This window comes from Neodiprion virginianus, chromosome 3, assembly GCF_021901495.1.
Source record: "Neodiprion virginianus isolate iyNeoVirg1 chromosome 3, iyNeoVirg1.1, whole genome shotgun sequence".
In the NCBI taxonomy this organism is placed as follows: Eukaryota; Metazoa; Arthropoda; class Insecta; order Hymenoptera; family Diprionidae; genus Neodiprion; species Neodiprion virginianus.
The window spans coordinates 27,258,465-27,278,450 of record NC_060879.1 but is presented as its reverse complement, the minus strand read 5'-3'; the positions used below and the strand labels follow the sequence as shown (position 1 = coordinate 27,278,450).

The 19,986-nt window shown below is 38.2% G+C and overlaps 6 protein-coding genes across 17 annotated transcripts in view; 1 reads left to right on the top strand and 5 right to left on the bottom strand.

Annotated features, from left to right (window-relative positions):
* Positions 1 to 12: 12 nt before the first annotated feature.
* Positions 13 to 2,181, bottom strand: LOC124300755 (NADH dehydrogenase [ubiquinone] 1 beta subcomplex subunit 8, mitochondrial). The gene is made up of 4 exons (XM_046755112.1): positions 1,985 to 2,181; positions 1,065 to 1,285; positions 395 to 553; positions 13 to 268 (listed from the first exon to the last, which is right to left on the bottom strand). Exons 1-4 carry the CDS (start codon positions 2,067 to 2,069, stop codon positions 209 to 211), a joined length of 525 nt encoding a protein of 174 aa, XP_046611068.1. The 5' UTR covers positions 2,070 to 2,181; the 3' UTR covers positions 13 to 208.
* A 342-nt stretch (positions 2,182 to 2,523) lies between these two features.
* LOC124300740 (ATP-dependent helicase brm) overlaps positions 2,524 to 19,986 on the top strand; it is an 83,754-nt gene continuing 66,291 nt past the window's right edge. For 7 of the 11 annotated variants that reach the window (XM_046755079.1, XM_046755078.1, XM_046755076.1 and 4 more), the window contains exons 1-3: positions 2,524 to 2,671; positions 3,799 to 4,090; positions 18,829 to 19,864. In XM_046755079.1, coding sequence (XP_046611035.1) covers positions 3,839 to 4,090; positions 18,829 to 19,864 — 1,288 coding nt within the window. In that variant the 5' untranslated portion in view covers positions 2,524 to 2,671; positions 3,799 to 3,838. Of the gene's footprint in view, positions 2,672 to 3,675; positions 4,091 to 7,037; positions 7,336 to 18,591; positions 18,623 to 18,828; positions 19,865 to 19,986 lie in introns of those variants that run through there. The other 4 variants (XM_046755077.1, XM_046755073.1, XM_046755082.1 and 1 more) reach the window with 4 other exon arrangements.
* On the bottom strand, positions 4,085 to 6,723 carry LOC124300748 (inositol monophosphatase 1-like). The gene is made up of 6 exons (XM_046755103.1): positions 6,570 to 6,723; positions 6,123 to 6,256; positions 5,749 to 6,011; positions 5,221 to 5,326; positions 4,953 to 5,104; positions 4,085 to 4,713 (listed from the first exon to the last, which is right to left on the bottom strand). The coding sequence occupies exons 1-6, from the start codon at positions 6,639 to 6,641 to the stop codon at positions 4,565 to 4,567; spliced, it is 876 nt and encodes a 291-aa protein (XP_046611059.1). The 5' UTR covers positions 6,642 to 6,723; the 3' UTR covers positions 4,085 to 4,564.
* On the bottom strand, positions 8,035 to 9,761 carry LOC124300751 (inositol monophosphatase 1-like). Of its 2 annotated transcripts, none has more exons than XM_046755106.1 (6): positions 9,553 to 9,761; positions 9,342 to 9,475; positions 8,954 to 9,210; positions 8,744 to 8,849; positions 8,494 to 8,654; positions 8,035 to 8,382 (listed from the first exon to the last, which is right to left on the bottom strand). In XM_046755106.1, exons 1-6 carry the CDS (start codon positions 9,619 to 9,621, stop codon positions 8,357 to 8,359), a joined length of 753 nt encoding a protein of 250 aa, XP_046611062.1. In that variant the 5' UTR covers positions 9,622 to 9,761; the 3' UTR covers positions 8,035 to 8,356. The 2 variants fall into 2 exon arrangements, with proteins under 2 accessions (XP_046611062.1, XP_046611061.1); XM_046755105.1 differs by having other exon boundaries at positions 8,035 to 8,377; positions 9,553 to 9,755.
* On the bottom strand, positions 10,110 to 11,987 carry LOC124300752 (inositol monophosphatase 2-like). Its single transcript, XM_046755107.1, has 6 exons — positions 11,837 to 11,987; positions 11,476 to 11,609; positions 11,138 to 11,400; positions 10,867 to 10,972; positions 10,624 to 10,775; positions 10,110 to 10,296 (listed from the first exon to the last, which is right to left on the bottom strand). Exons 1-6 carry the CDS (start codon positions 11,903 to 11,905, stop codon positions 10,169 to 10,171), a joined length of 852 nt encoding a protein of 283 aa, XP_046611063.1. The 5' UTR covers positions 11,906 to 11,987; the 3' UTR covers positions 10,110 to 10,168.
* LOC124300750 (inositol monophosphatase 1-like) lies at positions 12,351 to 14,813 on the bottom strand. Its single transcript, XM_046755104.1, has 5 exons — positions 14,579 to 14,813; positions 14,313 to 14,446; positions 13,929 to 14,191; positions 12,998 to 13,255; positions 12,351 to 12,898 (listed from the first exon to the last, which is right to left on the bottom strand). The coding sequence occupies exons 1-5, from the start codon at positions 14,648 to 14,650 to the stop codon at positions 12,765 to 12,767; spliced, it is 861 nt and encodes a 286-aa protein (XP_046611060.1). The 5' UTR covers positions 14,651 to 14,813; the 3' UTR covers positions 12,351 to 12,764.

The window sequence follows — 19,986 nt, the reverse complement described above, 5'->3', positions numbered from 1 at the left end:
GTACATTGTGGGTTGAAATAGAAGTGATCATTCTTTATTTCACAGATGCATACATTCGGTTGTTTTATTAATAAATATCAGTATCGATGCAAAACTGGCTGAATGACCATGTATTTAGAATTTATAAATTATTGAGTCAAAATTGCAAATGTTTGCATACTTTATTACACTTTATCTACATGAATGTTTGACCATTTCATAAATTCTCTCATTTTAAACTTTCGAATGTGTAGTGCGTTTTGTTGGTAGATGGATACTGTTTCTTCACCTGTAACATAGCACAAATAAAAAATACAAGCACTATTACATATAAAACCCATCAAGTAGGAGACTGATTGGCTTTTATTCAAAAATGGAACAATACATTTAATTTAGTATAATATTAAGTACGTACCACAGGCTGAACATATTTGTAGTTCTCACACACTAGGAATATACCAACAAAACCACCCATGACACCAATGAAAGTTAGCCAGTACACGTACATCGGATAGCGAAGTGGTGGATTGTGATAGTATCTGTCTTCACCCAGCATGTTAGCCCATATGTGCATCTACAATATTATATCATTTTTGAATATACATAGAGAATATAAATATTTCAATATTAGCAAAAAAAAAAAAAAATAAAAAAAAAAATCTGGAAGTTGGTTTGAATGATCATTTCTACAAATTGATGTGATTTACTGTGAGTGAAAATGAACAGAAGGGCGTATGATTTTTATTTTCGATTTCTGTAAGATAAAATATAGGTGAACTTAATTGAATACGTTTTCAACTTTCACTTTCCTTATAAAACGAGAATGAAAAGCCTTGTTGATGTAGTAAAGACCACAAAGGAATTGTCATGTAATTCTTAATTGTTCTATGAATTACTTGTTCACGCCATGAAAAATTAATGCAGTAAATTTGATATTCATCAGGAGTTTGATTCTCTTACTGTTGCATCCTAAAGATTTGCTTTTAAATTCAAGTGTTTCAAATAGCATTGATACCCTAATAAGGCAACATGCGTTTGTTTTGAGAAAGTATAAGAAAACTCGGAATGAAATGAATTGTACTAACAGGTTCATTGAAATTTCTTTTATGTTCTGGGAAATCCCAAGGGTAATAATCATCCTTGGCTTCAGCCGAGACCATAGGAAGTTCTGGATAATCTCCTAAACCATTTCCATCATCTGGAATTGGTTTATAATCTTCTCTTATTAGGTTATATTTCTCTGCTGCTTTAGCTCTTTCTTCTTCTGTTGTTGGATATTGGGCTGGTTTATAGTCCCTGATCATACCTGAACAGAAAAGATTTTATCATAATTTACAATACGTTCAAATGAGTTGAACTTTGTGACCGTATAGATATTATAAATATTTGATTTCGTTGGACGACGGTCAGGGTTGGAATGATGGTCAATAAGCAATGAATTTTATTTTCCGTACATTTTGGCAGGTCCTGATGATGGTCGGCTGGGCCTGCCGAAACGTCGTACAGAAGATAAAATTGATTGCTTAATGTGCATCATTCCAACCCTAACCGTCATCCAACGAAATCAAATATTCATAACACGTTTAAAAGAATGTTTTGTTAATTCGTAACAGTTAGCTTTCAGTTCATTACCTAATATGCATGAAACAATTTAATGAAATTATTTATCAGGCCATTTAAAGCAGGTACAGTAATGAAATCTCATTGCATCTGTTTTGAAACATACATTCTGGCATTTTGATGGCATAAATATGTATTAGCTGTTCATATGGAGTTAAGCTGCCCGTGAGAAAGTTGAAGAGATCAAAAAAGATATGTATCGTAATATCGAGGAGCAGGAAAAGTAAGCTACACATTAATTTTCGTTAAAATCTGTAATGCAAAGTAATAAATTATGTAATTGATGGACATAACCTCTACGGTGTGCGTTTACTCCAGTAACTTCATTCGCACTCACGAAATATTTCACACAAATATATTTTTATGGTGTTCTGTTTACACTTACTGTATTTCGCTATATTATACGTGTAGACACCGTTTTGTGGCCATAATCGGGTCGAAATTTTACAGAACTTCGCGAGAGAAGACATTTTTGATAACTCAGGCCTTTCCGGCTCTGACCACCGACTATAGAAACTCCGTCTCTGTGGCTCTACGGGCTCTACGGAGGCGCGGCGTTGAACGCGTTCTAGCCATGGACTAAAGCCATAGACTATCGTAAGCGTTGACTAAACTCACTGATATGTAACAGTAACCAAACAAGATCAACACAAAAGACAATCTAAAGCCAGAGTTGAATCAAATGTCCGCTATCTCTTGCTTTTTTCATTTTTAAAAAAGACATTTCTCAACGCTTTTTATACCCATATATAGCGATTTGAGCCGTAAAACGGGTAAAACATCGATCGGGTTCGTATGGTAAAGATGGCCTGAAGATGGATTCGCACCGCTGTTTTTATGTATAAACATTCAGCATGCGATTGGCGATAGCAGCGCCACTAGCGTCTGAACGAGCGAGAATGCGGGAAAGAAAGATGGCCGGCGGCTTGTGTTATTCGGTGGGATTTGTCGTGTAGTCGCGGTCAAGATCGCTTTCTCCTATTTAGGTTGAAATATTACAAGTTTACTGCATGAACGTAGTGGAAACTATTCGTCGTATGTTCGGCGGAAGCCCGAGCTAAGAGTTAAAAAGGTACGGATCGTCTTTACAGACATATTCATGAATGTATGTCTTACGTTTTTGCGTAATGGCCAAAAGGGACTCCGATTCGCTCAAGTGTGTTTGTGCTTCAACTTTGTTGACGATGAAATTCTAGTTGAAATCGTCACGATTTGAAACTAACTCATTGAATAATATAATTGAGTTACCAAGTTTTCCGTAAAGCGTACATTATCTGAGACGTACGCAGAGTGTTGAGTAATATTTGACGACGAAGCCGTGAGTTTGGTGTCACACACACATATTTGTGTTCCATCAATCCAAGTTTTTCGCCTCACCCTGCCTTACGAACCACTGTCGTATTTTTAGATAGTTTTTTTTTTAATTCTCTCAATTTTCTTAAGTATTATGAATTACGTCATTTTGTGTCTTCTTTTTTTGCTATGAAATATGCAGACTTTTTGTCATCAGCTTTGTTGTTAACTTGTAAATGTGAAATGAGGTTACATTTGACGCGTTCTCGTACTCGTGATCATAATCTTGACAAAAGGATTATCAGTTTAAGCCAGAAAATTTCGATAATCTTTGACTAATTAAATAAATACCGCTTTAAACCATCAATGAAATAGGCACTATGCTCAAAATCACAATTGTAAGAAACTTACCTCGCACACCCAGATATGCAGTCGATGTATCAGTTGCCATTATTCTGTGATGCAACGTCACCTTAGTTGCTTGTGCACTAACGTGAAGCATAAATTCTTCATAAAATAAACTTTGTGTCTTTCCCATGTATTTTGATCTAGGAAGCTATGCAATCGTGACCGAAACATCTTGTGATCCGTTCATGTTGAAAACCACGGGTTCATTCTAATGGAAATATTTCTGAAAAGCAATTCTGTTAATCTTTGGAATATAAGCAGTATTACAGTTGTTAATGATTCTACTTTTGTTGAACGGAATGGACTTAGAAAAATCAGGGATGGTGAGAGAGTCAACCGAAAAAAAAATTATCGTTTCCAAAATATTTTTTCTGCATTCTTACGCAAACCTTATTAAAAATTAAATTCCTGTCCGAGTCTTCCATAAAAGGAACTTCGAATTTATATCCTAATGCTTGTCTAACTTTGGTTTCATTGGTAATGAGATTTATTTTTCAGAGTCCCAGTACTGAATAAGCTGGAGTCTGATAGAAACAGCATGGCGAGCCCCTCGCCCCAATCGTCTCCCATGCCACCCCCACAAGCACCAAGTCCAATGGGCCCTCCCCAACAAGCTCCATCCCCGTCCAATCCTCAAGGCAGTCCAATGGGTCCTCCACAACATCATCCTCATAGTCCAACTCAAGGATATCAGGGCGGTCCACCAATGCCGCAGCAACAGCAGCCTCCCCCACAGCAACAAGGGTATCCTCCACACCCGCAGCAAATGCCACCAAATATGGGACCTCAGGTGAGATGTTTTTAAATTCAAATCATCGAATGAAGCTAAAGTCTTTAGATTTCACAACGGGATGTGTTAATCATTGTATGCTATTTGTCCTCGCTGGGATTCGGTTCTTAAAGATAAGTTGAACGTGGAGTAACCAAATTATATGTTAGCTTGCATTGATATGAAAATCTAGTGAAATGCTTCTTGGAACAAATTTATTCTGTAGACGGTTCAATGAAATTGAAATGCTCATTGCGTGAAGAGTTTAAATTTAGTAGTTATAATTCAAAAGATCAATTAAACGAAGAGAATGAAGAACAAGTGAAGAACTTGGACATATATATGACGATTTTTCTATTCTCTTCTTTCCGTTATTTGCTTATTTGACACTGCTAATTGTCATAAATCGCTATGCTGAACTTGATATCGGAAGTTTTAAGATGAATAGTTACAGAAGTTTGGAATTACACAGTACAAGATACAAAGGGAAGTTTTTTAGAGATCTGAACTTATCTGCAGCAAGAAGTCAGATATTTTTTCCTGACCGATGCTATCTGTTTTCTTGAATAGATTGACAATTTGTTCAGCTATTTCACGGTTACAAGCTGCAATCACTTTTGGGTTCATCAAATCTAAAACTCCACCTGAAACAAGAATCCATTTCAAGTCCATAAATTAATTTGAAGAATTCTGTACATAGATAAATGTAGACGATCCGTCAATTTCTATAATGCTGATTTTCTGCTTCCTCATCATAGATTATTCTGTTTTCAATGTTTAGAATGTTTATATTAGTATACATTCTCATCAATTCTCCATTGACAGAAGAGAAGAAAAAAAAGATTTCCCTCGATTATACACACCATAAATTATATTATCTTACCAGTAGTATCCACAACCATGCCTCCAGCCTCTTCGATGATTAATTGTCCGGCAGCCACGTCCCATGGGTCTATGCCTTCGATATGATATGCTTCGATTGCACCCATCGCTACGTAGCATAGACTTAGCGCAGACAGTCCCAGAGATCTAATTCTGAAATAATTTGTTGATAGTTTTATTCGAAATTATACTTACACGCAACTGTTCAACTATGAGAGTTTCTTTCGATTAATACAGCTTGTAGTACTTGAATTTTTTCTAGTACCAACCCGTGAGTCTTCTGAATTAGAAAATGTGTTCTGCTATACAAACTTGAGGTATGTTCTTCATTTTTGGCTAACCATGGCTCGATTCCGACAAGAGCATGCGAAAGGTCTGAAACATCCAATTTTGTGTCAATTCTGACATTTTTGTTCGACAAATGTTCAATTTCAATTAATTGTACTTTCGATTTAGGAGAGACGGTACTTGTATAACATTTTGTGGTATATTTATTTTTTTGTCAACTCCATGGCTTGCACTGGCAATTAAAATTATCAGCCACTGTTACTTATTAGTGTGAGATAATATTTCACTAGGTTAACGATGGTAACGTGAACCTAATGAATAATTGGAAAAAATCACTATCTTGCAATTTTTAAATAATTTCAAAGGAGTTATGTTTTTAAAACATGAGCACATTTTATTTTATCACGGTCTACTGAATTTCAGATAATTCTAAAATTGACAAATAATAATTTTTCGAATCATATATCGCTACAATAACGTTGCTAACTTCATCCTCACAATATTTTTACCTTGAACACCAGAAGTTCGGATCGGTTTCCCATTTAGAAAAGCTCCTTTTCCCCTCACCGCAGAGAAGAATTGCTCCATAACAGGATTGTAAACGATACCGATTTCAACTCTTTTATTGATGACCAAAGCGATGGAGATACAAACGTGAGGAAACTTGTGAATAAAGTTAGTCGTTCCGTCTATCGGATCAATTATCCACGTGGGATCATCAGTTAATTCCGGCATTTTACCCTCATTCGCCACATCTTCTTCTCCTATAAACCTGTTATTCGAATCACGTGGCACCATCATTGTCGAGTTATAATGTATATGCAATTAATTGTTAGTCGGCGAATACCCGACCACGTACAGCAATATCTATGATGAAACTCACTTGTGAGTGGGAAACTTTGCTGACAAGCTTCTTATTACAATTTCCTCCACTTTCAGATCGTATTCCGTCACCATATCCCAATCGATTCCTTTAACCGACACATTCTTTTCCTTGTCTATTGCATCGGCTATAACCTGAATGTTTCAAATATAGTGAGTGGAAAAATTGAAACAAATTACTCGTTTGCGAGCGACTTATCTCAAAATGATAATCGACTTAGCTTCCCAAGAAGCCCAATTTCGCAAATACCTGACAAACACTGCAGTGTTTATGAATTAATATCCTATAACAAGATTATTTTCCCTCGTATGAAAATTTGGGTTCTGTATTAATTCATCCTTCGCTAATTTTGTGCGTTTTATCATCTCGTCAATCGTATCTCAAACTCCGCAAAAACTCAATACTTCGGTTGATTATACGATGGTCAAATTAAAGAAGTTCACTAACCTTTCCCGCATCTCTAGCCAAGATTTCCACCGTCTGGTAAAAAGTTTTCAAATCGTTATCACTCGTCATCATAGTGATGTTATAGCGTTGCCTCACTTTGACAGACTGTCGACGATGGAAACGCTACTGAAACCTGACTTTCATCTGCTCTGTGTAATCGAGGTCGTAAAATTTCAAGGTTTTTAGTTATACTTGTATCCAAGTATCTGGATTCCGCTAACATTCGTTGAGCCGAAAACGTAAAAGCAATTGCTTGTTGGTATTGTTTTATTTACTTTTTTTTTTAATGGATTATTTGTACACCATGGGACCGAGAAGTTTTTTTTAATTCAGTTTATTTACATTTTTTGTTACATATACAACGTTGATTTTTTTTTTATATATCTTGATACACGCGCGGCATCGAAAGGCACATGACTTACTGCCGAGGAAAACGAAAGGTCTACGTACATACTTACCTATTACGTTCCGTTCCGTTTCTTTTATCGAGAGTGAGAGTATGTGTGCGTGATTGCAATGCGTAGGCATAGGTGTACACGCGAGGACGAGAGTTTTCTTGCTAATGTTGGCAAATTTTGCATTCCTTTTCTTGCATACTTAACACCCATGATGATTTGACTTCACGGTTCAGTTCCAGTATGTTTAGCCTTTGAACCGTCGGCAAATAGTGTGTGATCGATACAAATAACACGTGTACACAGAAAGAAAGGTTTGTTTGGACGAACAAAGGCATTTTGCGGGTAGCGAAGACAATATTTTACTTGAGGTAATGAAATTTTTATCTTGAGTCAACGATCTGTTTTTTTTTTTTTTTTTTAATTTTGCTGCAGTAAACTGTTGTAGACAAATGCTCAAAAATTTGACACTCGCGTCTCAGTTCTTTGAGCGCTAGCAGAAATATTGTTGTATGAAAACAATAAAAAAATAATGAAAGAACTAAAAGTTGTGGAAATAAGTGAAATAATTAAAATAATAAATGAAAATAACGAGAACAACGAAGGCATCGAAAACATAATGTAAATAACCATGATAACTGTAGCAATGATGAGAATAACAATATTAACAGCTCTAATTACTACCGCAATTCGTATGTAGACGAAATTTATGAGGCTGAACTTGGTACCGTTAACGTAACAAAACATTAGAGTAAAAATCATTGTGCAATTTTCAAATGGCTTTAAAGGATTTGTTTTTTTGAAATATGAGTATGTTTTGTTTACCATGGTTTACTAAATTCCAAACAATACTAAAGGTGCGAAGTAACGATTTTTCGTAAACATAAATCGTTACAGTAACGTTACTAACTTAATTCTATGTAAGCAAAAATTTCCGGACAGACGGACAGACGATCTCGTACTCAACTCGTATTTATCACCATGAAGTAATACTATTTTCGAAATGCAAATACGGAAATCATAGCAGACTTTCTATTATGAAATGATTATAACGTAAAAAACAATAATAATTGATACACAACGGACTGCTTTATTGTTAATGTACAATTGTGAAGAAACAAATTGCGCCGCTCAATCGCAACGATCCATCATTATCGAGAGAATAACGTTCAACGTGCATTATAAAATTCTTGAGCTTTGCAACAATTGAAATTCCAGTACTTTGACACGAATGCGACGGTTTAAGCATGCATTGAAAGATTCCTTGTTTTCATCCATCGTTTCTTCAATGGGTACTGTTCTTCATTTGGTCAACTCTCTCGTCAGTTTCACGAATAATCTTTACCATTGCATCTGCGATTTTTGAATTCGCCGCTCCGATCGCTCTTGGCTTCATGATGTCCACTGGTTCACCTGCGCTTAAATCCATCCCTTAGTCGTCACAACCATCGCAACTGTACTACTTGCGGCACTTTTAAATTGCTTAATTGCCAAGTACTGCTATAACGTTAGGCCCGTGTTTTTTATACCTGAAACTCTGTCGACGACGACACCTCCGGCTTCCGCAATGATCAGAGAAGCTGCGGCGATGTCCCAAACTTCTATGCCAGGTCCCTCAATGTGATAAGCGTCAACAGCACCCATCGCTACGTAGCAAAGTGTTAAGGCGGCAACTCCGAGGGTCCGTATTCTGAAAGCGTCGGAATTGTTGTAACTTTTAATAACGCTGCTGAAAAATTTCACTATCATAGCATTTGTAGCATGAGTATAAAGGCTTACCCATGTGCCACCTTTATAATTGCTCGTAGTCTTTCGACCACGTACTCTGCCATGCTTTCAATCTTTATAAATCCGGGCTCAAAGCAGACCAAAGCTTTCGAAAAATCTGTAAATCAAAATGTGATCGCGTAACCCTAAGAGGTTGTTTCTGTCCGATTCCCGCGCTAACGTCGTGAGAAATTCACTACAAGTGTGTGCTATTTTACTCACCGTCCACTTCCGAGGTACTAATCGGTTCTCCGTTGAGAAAAGCACCCCGGCCTTTTCTAGCCGTGAATAGTTGCTCCAGAAGTGGATTGTACACTATTCCAATCACCACCTCTTTCCGTATGGCTAGAGCAATCACGACACAGGTATGCGGGAATCCGTGAACGAAATTGGTAGTGCCGTCGATCGGGTCTATTATCCATGTCGGAGCATCGGTCAGATCTGGTGAATTATTACCCGCCGATTCTTCGGCGATAAACCTGAAAATTAAAATGACTGTCTTGTATTTGTGATACATATTTTCAGTATCATCTCGAGGTTTTTTTATTACGCCAATTTGTTTGGAAATCCAAAATTTGTATTATTACACGCATGGAGAATGGGCACTTGCATGTGGTCCGGGTATTGACTTTTCAAACGATCAATTATGATTTCTTCAATCTCCCGGTCGTATTGCGTCACGAGATCCCAATCACCTCGTTTCGTGTCCACGGTTTTTCGCAGTTTTATCGAATTGGTGATAACCTTTCAACAGTTTGTAGTATTAACGATTAATGAACCGTTATACGATACAGCAATACTCGCGATTTTCGAATTCCCACCTTGGCAGCTTCCCGAGTCAAACCCATAACGAATTCGTAGTATACGTCGAGGGTGGAATCCATCGTCATTTCAGTTATGGTCTTACTTACTCAAGTCGCGAGGAAGAACTTTTAGAAACACCGTAAACGATCAGTGCGGCAGTTCCTTTGAGTTCCTTCCGGGGAAACGGATACTTGTGAACTACTATTCTACACACTTATTCTGTCTCGACTTTTGATTCGTTTGATCGAAGGTTAGATTGGTCCAATGATTTCTGCGTTATACTTGGGTCAATTTACATTCTCTTTTGAAGGTTTCTTTACAACCACCATGATATTATGCAGCAGTGTTTACAGTACACGTTCAATGACTGCTGACAAATTCTCTGCATATACAGTGAAGCTAATTTCTTTTACTAGTTAAAGTTTCGTACGCATTAGATTTATGTGAATTAACTTATAGATAACGTTTAGTGTCTGCATCTGTTACGTATTGTAGATAAAAGTTAAACCTTAGTCAAATTTCACATCCTTTGTATCGTACAAAATGAAAAAGTAACATGGTTATATATTAGTTGTTGCGGTTTGAAATTGTTTTATTCATATACTGACAATAGTGGCTTGTAAAATAACATATTCAATTCTTTTTCAATCGTTTTCTCTGCGTCCTGAGATCCGTCTCTAGTATTAACTTCGAGGTTTCTATGGCCAAAGCTTCATTGGCCGCTGCGATAACTTTTGGAGCCATGAAATCGAAGTTCCCCCCTGAAAATAAAGACGCACGGACACACGATCGTTGTATCAATGTAGAGCGCCATTCATCTTGCCTTACGAGTAATTACAGTTATTTGCTTTTGTATCGTTTTGATCGGGGTCTTTACATACGTTATTACATGCAAGTGGCAAAAGTTGAGTGAACAAATTAAATTGATAACGATTGGTCGTACGATTACGTTCAATATCAAGCTTGTTGAAAATTGGCGACAAAAATATTATACGTAGCCGGTATTTGACGATGGGGATTGTTTTTCATTAAATGTGGAATCAGATGCTTGAGAGCTGATAGAATTGTATCAAACGACGGGTTCATACCTTTTGTGTCGATGAGGCTGCCTCCAGCTTCTGTTACGATAAGACAACCCGCGGCAACGTCCCAAGAGTTCAGTCCGTCCATGTGAAACACGTCGATTATTCCTCTGGCTACGAAAGCTAAAGCCAAAGCGGCAGAACCAATCGTGCGCACTCTGAAATTGAAGTTTATATAATCATTCGCGTGTTCTCTTAAGCATTTTTGTCGAGTATAATAATGTTAAAAAAGTGGCTGTTTTTTATTACCCGTGAGCAGCCTTGATCACAGCATTGAAACGTGCCAATCCAATGTCAGCTTGAGATGTATTGAATAACGACGAAGTTTCCAAATTGACAAGTGATTTTTTCAACTCTAGAAACCAATACGAGACGTACGAAAACGTGAGCATGTATATTATGATTTATTTTTAATTATTGTAATTTTTCGACATCAATAAACTCCACTTTGTATCATCGCAATTACACGTATCTTGTTTTATTTTTCGATTAACGTAAGATCGTTTCAATCGACTTTCACCTTTTGTTGACGATGGTTGAATAGTTTTTCCGTTCAAAAAGGCACCCTGGCCTCTCTTCGCCGTGTACATCTCATCGTAGCACGGATTATAGATGATTCCTATTTCGAGTCTTTTATTAATCACCAGACCGATCGAAATGCAGACTAGAGGAAAACAGTGGACAAAATTGGTCGTCCCGTCTATCGGGTCTATTATCCACGTTGGTGCATCCGTGAGTTCGGGGGTTTCTTTATTAGACGACGATGTTTCCTCTCCGATAAATCTTGCACAGTTTAAATTACAAAGTTTGTTTATACACGCAATACTACGTATTTTTCATATAACATTAGATTATTACTTGTGCTCCGTAAATTCGTTTGACAATCTTTCAAACAGCAGCCTCTCAACTTCTTTGTCATATTTAGTGACGAGGTCCTTGTCGGACGATTTCTCCTCTACGTCCTTTAATTCGTTGATGCTGTTCTTGATTATCTGTATGGTTGATCAATTGATTAAAATCGATTAATTGCAAACGTTTAAAAAGTTCGACAATTTAATGTTACAATTTAATTCGAATGCTTGAATCTCTCTTAGTTTCGTGTTTCTGTCTCTTCACTCGAGTTTTCATTTGCAAACGTTTTTAGATAATTTGTATAAAATCTGATTATGGTGTAAGTAAATTTCGCGCTAATTATAAGTCGGTTACTTAACGCTTTTACCTCAGCGGCTTCTAAAGTCAATGATTTGGCAACTTGGAAAAAATGCTCAATCTCTTCCGCGCTCGTCATTCTTTCCGTCTTTTCGGCGAACCTCTTCGAACGTTGATCTTCGAACTAATTAAATGAATGCTAGAATGCTCTATCTTGAATAATTGTCGGATTTCCAACACCTTATCATTAACGACGATGTTGTACCTAAGTCAATAATGTTTGTCTCTGTATATATAATACAGTATTTTCGATAACGAAAGTTGAAATTTGAGAAGAAGCTTCTTGTTTTCGGTTATCTTATCACAGTTAGGTGCAAAAAAATATGCAGGTATTACTTGGTATACTTTAGTAGAATAAAAATATCAAGTTAAAAATGTTGCGAAAGTTATGTTATTATTCATATCATCATTAAACATATTTGTTCCTAAGTCTTTGAGCATTTTTTTCTTTCATCAAATCAATACTCGATATTGTGAAAAAAAACATCGATCAAAAAGTGTGTGGTTAAGAACAACAATAGTCCTAATATTTAAAATTCTTTATTTACTTGCGGTAATTGCAAAAATACCTCTATTTTTCAATGAAAAATATGATTCAACAACGTTTATCTATAGTTTATACTTATGAAGAAGAATTAGAGATGAAAAATTGAGATGCTATTGGTAAAATTATAGTTACCGCAAAGGTATTTGGACATTTAAAAAATTACCAATGTTGTAACTGTCCTATGTCGAATAATTAATTTTATCGATAAGTAAATATTTACAATTTATATAAGATGTAACAAATTTAGCTAATATATAAGCGTGCTGGGTCCAGCGACTGACTTCGGTTACAATCGATGGGATGGAATGACTCGGGTTTAATCCGCGCCATGTAGTGTAGTGTATAAAAATACTAAAATTTGAAGATGAAACTTCCAACTCCGTAATAACTATTATGCCTGGATGCTCCGGAGCCGCTTCTGTTGTGTTCTCGCATCCGCGTGTTTTATCAGCTTGACCAATTCCTGCGCCAACTTGCGATTGCCCACTGCCAGGACTTTGGGACTCATGACTTCGAAATTGCCACCTTTAAAATCGTAGGAGTCGATTCAACGGTTATATCAACGAAAACGCCAATTTCGAAATAGTAAATCAGAACTGTCAACGCATTGCCAGAGTTTCTTACCATTCGTGTCTATCACACAGCCACCAGCCTCTTTTATTATTAGGGTACCGGCAGCCACGTCCCAAGGCATCAGGTTGTCGGTGTGATACGCTTCTGCGGCCCCCATTGCTACGTGACAAAGTGTCAATGCAGCCGAACCGAGAGTTCTGATTCCGTGAGCGATTGAGACGAATGCTTCCAGTCTACCGAGGATTATGTCTCGGATATCTTCGATTGTCGCGTAGGAAGCTTCAATGCAGATCAAAGAGTTTGCGAGTTCTGAAAGAAGGATAAAACGAATGTTAGAGATACAAATTATTGCGCTAGATTAATGGTTTTCATCCCTGACGATAATCTATAATACAAATCTCTGTCTCAAGCCGTTACGGAAATAATCCAGCAATATTATTGAATTCACAATATTTCACGAATTATTCGATTATAGTTCATTATATTTCCAAGTAATATTCCTTGAGCAAGTATTTGTCACAGCTGAATATTTGATTCTGTATAAAAAACATGCGCGTGGCGTAAACCTCCCGCTTAATCGGTGTAGTAACAAAATAACGCGTTTCATTTACAACTAATGATAAATGTGATTAATTTCCTTTTTTTTTTTATTCTACACTTTGCGGTAAACAATTCTCAGCAACCGAGAGATGTAAAATCCCGGGCAATTATATTTGCTGTCTGATTTTACAACAGTTTATTACAGGAGGAGTTGTTGGACTTTCTCGAAAGATTTATTACGGTGTGATAACTTGGGAACATGTAATTTCCTCATTCTAATACCGAGACTTTGGCGTCTGCTTGCGATAGCGTCAACCCGACCCACTGGCTATTCGTTTTTTTGACTCAATTAAAGTTTGATCGAATAAATACGCCATAAAACGCTGAGGTCAGACCAAATTCAGGATACTCTGATACTTTTGTGCAACTTATACACACTGACCTTCGACGGATGAACTTCTGATTGATTTCCCATTGAGAAAAGCTCCGCGTCCTTTTCTTGCTGTGAATAGTTGTTCAAGAACCGGATTGTAGACGATGCCAATCTCTAACTCTTTGTTTATTGCCAGAGCAATTGATATACAAGTGTGAGGAAACGAGTGCACGAAATTTGTAGTTCCGTCGATGGGGTCGATTATCCATGTTGGTGCATTGGTCAATTCTGGCAAATGATTGTTGGTGGAGACGGTTTCCTCGCCAATGAATCTGTGCGGTAAAGATAGTAATTGTAAGTAACGACATTCGTTCGTTGGCTCCATGATTATTCTTCATTTTCGTAACAATGTTGAAACTGTGTTGTTTAAGGGTTAGACACGCAGGAACGTACTTGTGGGTGGGAAATTCCTTGCTTAATCCAGATATCAGGATCTCCTCCACTTTTCGGTCGTACTGCGTTACCAGGTCCCAGTCACCAGCTTTCGTTTCGATGTTTTTACCACCTTGGATAGCTTCTCTGATCACCTGAAATTTAGAAACTAACGTCAATTATAGTGCTTGGCACAAATGCTGAAGAGGACTTCGTGTCAATTATAATCAAGTTATATGAGTAAATGGTCGTTGAGCTAATTTAAAAAATAAAAATTAATTATAAACCTTCGCGGAGTCGATAGTCAGTTTCATGACAAAATCAAAGTAATGGTTCAAGTCGTGTTGTTGGCTGCCCATTTTGATGCGGCTAGTTATTAGCTTATCTTTAGATTGAAACGGTTGAAAGCCTGAGCTGCGACTTGAAGATTATTATAATTGAACTTGAGATTTGGGATCGAAAATTTTATTTGCTGCACGCTGCAATAACGCACTGCACTCTTCCACTGTTTCTCTCAGAGTGACTTTTCGGTCTGATCATCCGGGTATTTAACGCTCTTGCTCGACCCCCACCCCTATGTACTCTACGTTAGCTGCGCCACATTATTTCGGACAATAGATACAAACAGTGATGTTCTTTTCCACGGGATTTTAATTGGAATATTCCATCAGCGGCCGATCGGTAGGAACATTACACGCTGCGGAATATTTGAATTGACTAACCAGACCTCCAGTTTCTGATAATCGATCCCCTCGCAGGTAGGATGTTCAACTCACATTGTTATTTCATTTATTCGTGAACGTTTTGATTCAAGTATATTTATTGCAGACGAAACAATCTTATCGGCGTATTAAGCAGAGAAACCAAAAATAATCAAGTCATGCTTTTTCTTTTTTCTTATAAGTACAGTTTCTTGTAAATTAAAACTTCGAAATATGTTCCTTTCGGAAGACACGAACGAAAATCAAAAAATCGAAAAAGATCTATGTCTTCGAATCGGCTTGGCCGATTTTTGGAAAAAAAAGTAATGTTTTGTAGGGACCATTGAGATACTTTTGCGAAAAAAGTTTAGAATAACTTTCGTTGACACGTAAGGTAGAAAAAAATTATTCTCACTGTTTTTGAAATTAATCACAGAAGTACTACACAGTTGAAAAAAAGTTTTTATGTAATTTTTCCTAAAAACCGAATTTTAACGTTACGAAACTGTGTGAGTGTAATCGAAATGAGACTTTTTTTTTAATTTGTTAATATTGGTCAAAATGGCAAAGTGCAAAAAAAAGAATTTTTTTTTAAATTCTCCAGTGTTCTGTACGACTTGATCATTAAAAGAAAATCACGGACTTGCTCAACATGCATCCCTGCAGGTCATTTGTTTTATTATCGCCACTCGAATGTATGCACTTGATACTATTTGTGTTATTTCCGATAAGTAGAGTATGTATATATATATATATATATAAATTATATCGTTGTGTAAAAAATTTAAATGTATATATAATGTTTGGTAGACAGTCCACCAAATACCTATATTTGTGTTATTTCCGATAAGTCGAGTAAAATTCCAAACTACAAAGTAATTCGACGGTTACACTCCTCCTAGGATATCCCGGTCAGTGGATTGCAAAATCTAAAACTATTATAATACTGAATTCTCCAATTAATCTACATTACAGTCCATGGATCGTTTGTACTAGATGCCCTGTTAGTTTTTTTTCATTGAAAATTTCTACCAATAAAGCACTGATATATGTATATTTTGATAGGTTCAGGTGACTCGCGGTATTACGTGTGCAGCGGTTTGTTTTTCTTTCAATTTTCAATGTTAGACATACATCAGCATTTCAATACCCATACAGTTCCAATAGGACGTCCTTTATTGCGATGAAACTTACGTGAAATATGGTCGCACTTATTGGTTAGTTGGCTTAATTTTACCGCTTATTATAAAAATTGACCAGCAATTTTTTTAAACAGTTATTGCAGATACGTAATAATGCATAATTGGGAATAAAAAAGAAACATCAGTCGGTGCTCAAGGAATAAAAATACTACTTGTGATGTTATAATTGTAAAAATACGATAATAATCGTGCTGAAAAATTGCGGGCTGATTTTACTGGAAGAATTTGAAGCTCTCAAGGAATACATCAATTCCAAAGCAAAGATATTTTGATCACGTCGGTTATAGATGGAGGAGTGACCGCGAAAGCACTTTAGTAAATTCAACCGTGCATCATTAAATCCATAGTTTTACTTGCGAGACGTGGAACGCAATGCGTGTGTCATCAGAATTGAATGTAAAACAGGATAAACGATTGCTTTCAAATTGCACTGCACTCACAGTCAGTCAGGTGAGCGAAGCATGGCACATTGGACCACGTGCCAATCGTGTGTCATTCATACTTTGTCGATCTGTCCGCATGGCGGAATTACCGTTTATTTTTGTTCTCGCTGATTCGCGTTCGTTCTCGAGGCTTTCGCCTGCGATTCGCGCACGCCTTTGAGAGCCAAACCCACGTGCTCATGGCATGAACTCACTTATAGCCGGCGTGGGGATACCTGGGAAAATGCCGTAGGCTGTAACCAATTGCTACATATATAACGCTAGATCAACGTGCATGAGTTCCGCTGAGAGTGCGAGCAGCTTGTCAAAGACAAATAATAAAAATGATCATTACCCATTATTTTTTCGAACGATCGAAACGCTAATCATTATTGGTAGATCCGCCGAATGATGAGTAGACTAATACGCCATATTTGAAGGTGTGATGTTGAATGATGAATAGAATTTTGTTCATGTCAATCTTGTTTTATACTTCAAATCAGACTTACTTAGCCATGAAGTATTGTCGTACAGTTAAGGTTTTGTAAACTACTGTAATCAATCGTAACGTGATACATTGGAGATGATTTTCAATAAGCAATTATACCTACTTAGTTACGCAAGATATTAGACGTGCATGTGCCACCTGCATGCGGTTGGTGTATTACAATTTGCTTTAATCTGGTAAAAACCGCTAGTTAGGTACACTATACTGGCTATATCGTGTTATACTTGACGTAATAGCTTATTATTTTCAAACATAGTAGTTATGATTGATTGCTTGTCAATGTAATCTGTCCAATCCTCTATTATGGAGAATCTCGAAAGTTCAGAAAAGAATCCTACGTTACGTTAACTTAAACATCACTTATTGTTCAGGATTGGACACTGCCGTTACGTTATCGGAGGATGGCATTTGTCAACTGATAGGTTTTTTTAGTTTTTAAACATAGATTGTAGTAATCAGTACCGTAAAACTGTGTGATTCCTGTTGGTTTCAATTTAGAAAAAAGGCTGTCGGAACGTTTGTTATACTTCACGCAGCATTAGAGCCGACTGTAAGTAATCATCTCTATTCAATACCTTCTTTGAGTGAGAATCTACCTTTTCAAAGGTACTTTAGGTATGAAAACAATTCAAGTTGTCTCAATACGTCGCACTCCTTACCCGATACTCATTAATTGGTTAACAACTTCCTTCAATTGCATTTTTTCCGATAAAATCAATTGATGTACTTGCGTTGGTGCGTTATCTGCAAACAAAGAACTCAGACATCAAACACATGAAACTACCTATCAACCATAAGCGTATAAGCCCTACGAAGCCTTGTTACTCTGCAAATTTCGAGTCTGGAAAACATTAAGTAAAAGATTCGTTAATGTCATGTGTCATTAACGTGCGATGACTGCTTCACACTTATGGAAATACAAGTTTTATCAATATTTTTCTGTTACAATAAACTAGTCAAAGTGAGCCCGGAACGACGTTAGTTGTTTAAATTGAGGTCAAGAGCTACTTTCCGATCTTTATGCTACTCCGATGCTACTAGAACCAAAGCCTAATAAGCCGAAGTAAGATTTTTATCTAGGTTCTTCAACCCTTAAGCTCTACGGATTATGCATAATATTAATTCACAAAATTTAGTTTGTTCTAGCGAGGTCCGGTCACATTCCAAAACCGCAATGAATAAATCTGATTTTGATCATTGCCAAGCATCAGCTGCGCGTAATTTTCTATTGATACTAATTGATGGTACAGGTTATAGTGGGGTTGGTTATGGCATTCCGTTCGTATGTGTAATACAAGACGCGTGTTTGATTTGACGACGTTTTGAACAGAAGCGCGCGGTAGTAGCGAAGTTTTAGATTAAACCCGATTGCATGAAGCAATCAAACAATTGACGGGTAGGTCATTCGGTGAATGGAATATTTCGATTCTTCTGGTCTTCAACAGATTCGAGTTTAAAACAGTTGAGACTTGATCAGTTGGCTCGTCGTCGTCATCCGGTAACCAAACTGCTATGAAATCTTCAGTGAAATTCCCAAAAAGCCATACGCTTTTGGGCCTCATGCCATGGAACTCAGCATACCTTGAAAAAATCAATTCAAACACTGTTGCTCGCTAAGCCATGCATTTTCAAAAGATGATTGATGAATATCAACTAATTTTACTCGTATCTTTTACTGTACCAGCACATCATTTTTTGTTTCAGGGCCCTGGTGGTCCAGGATCAGGACCACAACAAGGTCCAGCTACGCCAATGGGACCTGGTGGCCCAGGACAAATGGGTCCAAATGGTCCGCAGGGTGGACCTCACATGGGTCAAGGCGGTCCTGTGCAAATGGGACCTGGTGGGCCCGGTGGGATGGGTCCGGGAGGTCCGGGCTTGATGGGTCCAAGTGGGCCTGGTCAAATGGGCCCCGGAGGCCCAGGGCCGATGGGTCCCGGAGGACCTGGGGGTCAGATGGGTCCTAGCGGACCGGGAGGTCAAATGGGCCCTGGGGTACCAAGTCAAATGGGTCCTGGAGGACCAGGTCCTCAGATGGGCCATAGTGGGCCTGGACAAATGGGCCCAGGAGGTCCAGGTCAGATGGGTCCGGGAGGAGGGCCTGGACAGCATGGACCTGGAGGTCCGGGACAGCAAATGGGACCTGCTGGCCTAGGTCAACAGATGGGCCCTGGGGGGCCTGGACAACAAATGGGACCTGTAGGGCCTGGTCAACAAATGGGTCCAGGAGGGCCAGGGCAACAAATGGTTTCCGGAAATCCTGGTCAACAAATGGGACCGGGAGGCCCCAGTCAGCAGATGACCCCTGCAGGCCCTGGCCAGCAAATGGGCCCAGGCGGACCTGTTCAACAGATGGGGCCTGGACAACAAATGGGTCCCAGTGGGCCTGGACAAATGGGCCCTGGTGGACCTGGACAGCAAATGGGACCTGGACAACAGATGGGACCAGGTGGGCCCAACCAAATGGGTCCTGGTGGTCCTAATCAAATGGGCCCTGGTGGTCCTAATCAAATGGGCCCTGGTGGTCCTAATCAAATGGGTCCTGGCGGACCTGGACAGCAAATGGGTCCAAGTGGCCCTCAGGGTGGACCCCATATGGGACCTGGAGGTCCTGGACAGATGGGACCGGGAAGCGGACAAGGAGCGCCACAGGGTGGACCACATATAGGACAAGGAGCACCACAGGGCGGACCACATATAGGACAAGGTGCCCCACAGGGTGGACCACATATAGGACAAGGTGTGTACTTTCAAAATTAGTCACTTGTAGTTATACTTACTGGCTATTGTCGAGTGAAACAGGAAGTGGGAACGAATGTATTGTATAGCATTCACATGGCATAAAAAATGCGATCCTGTATT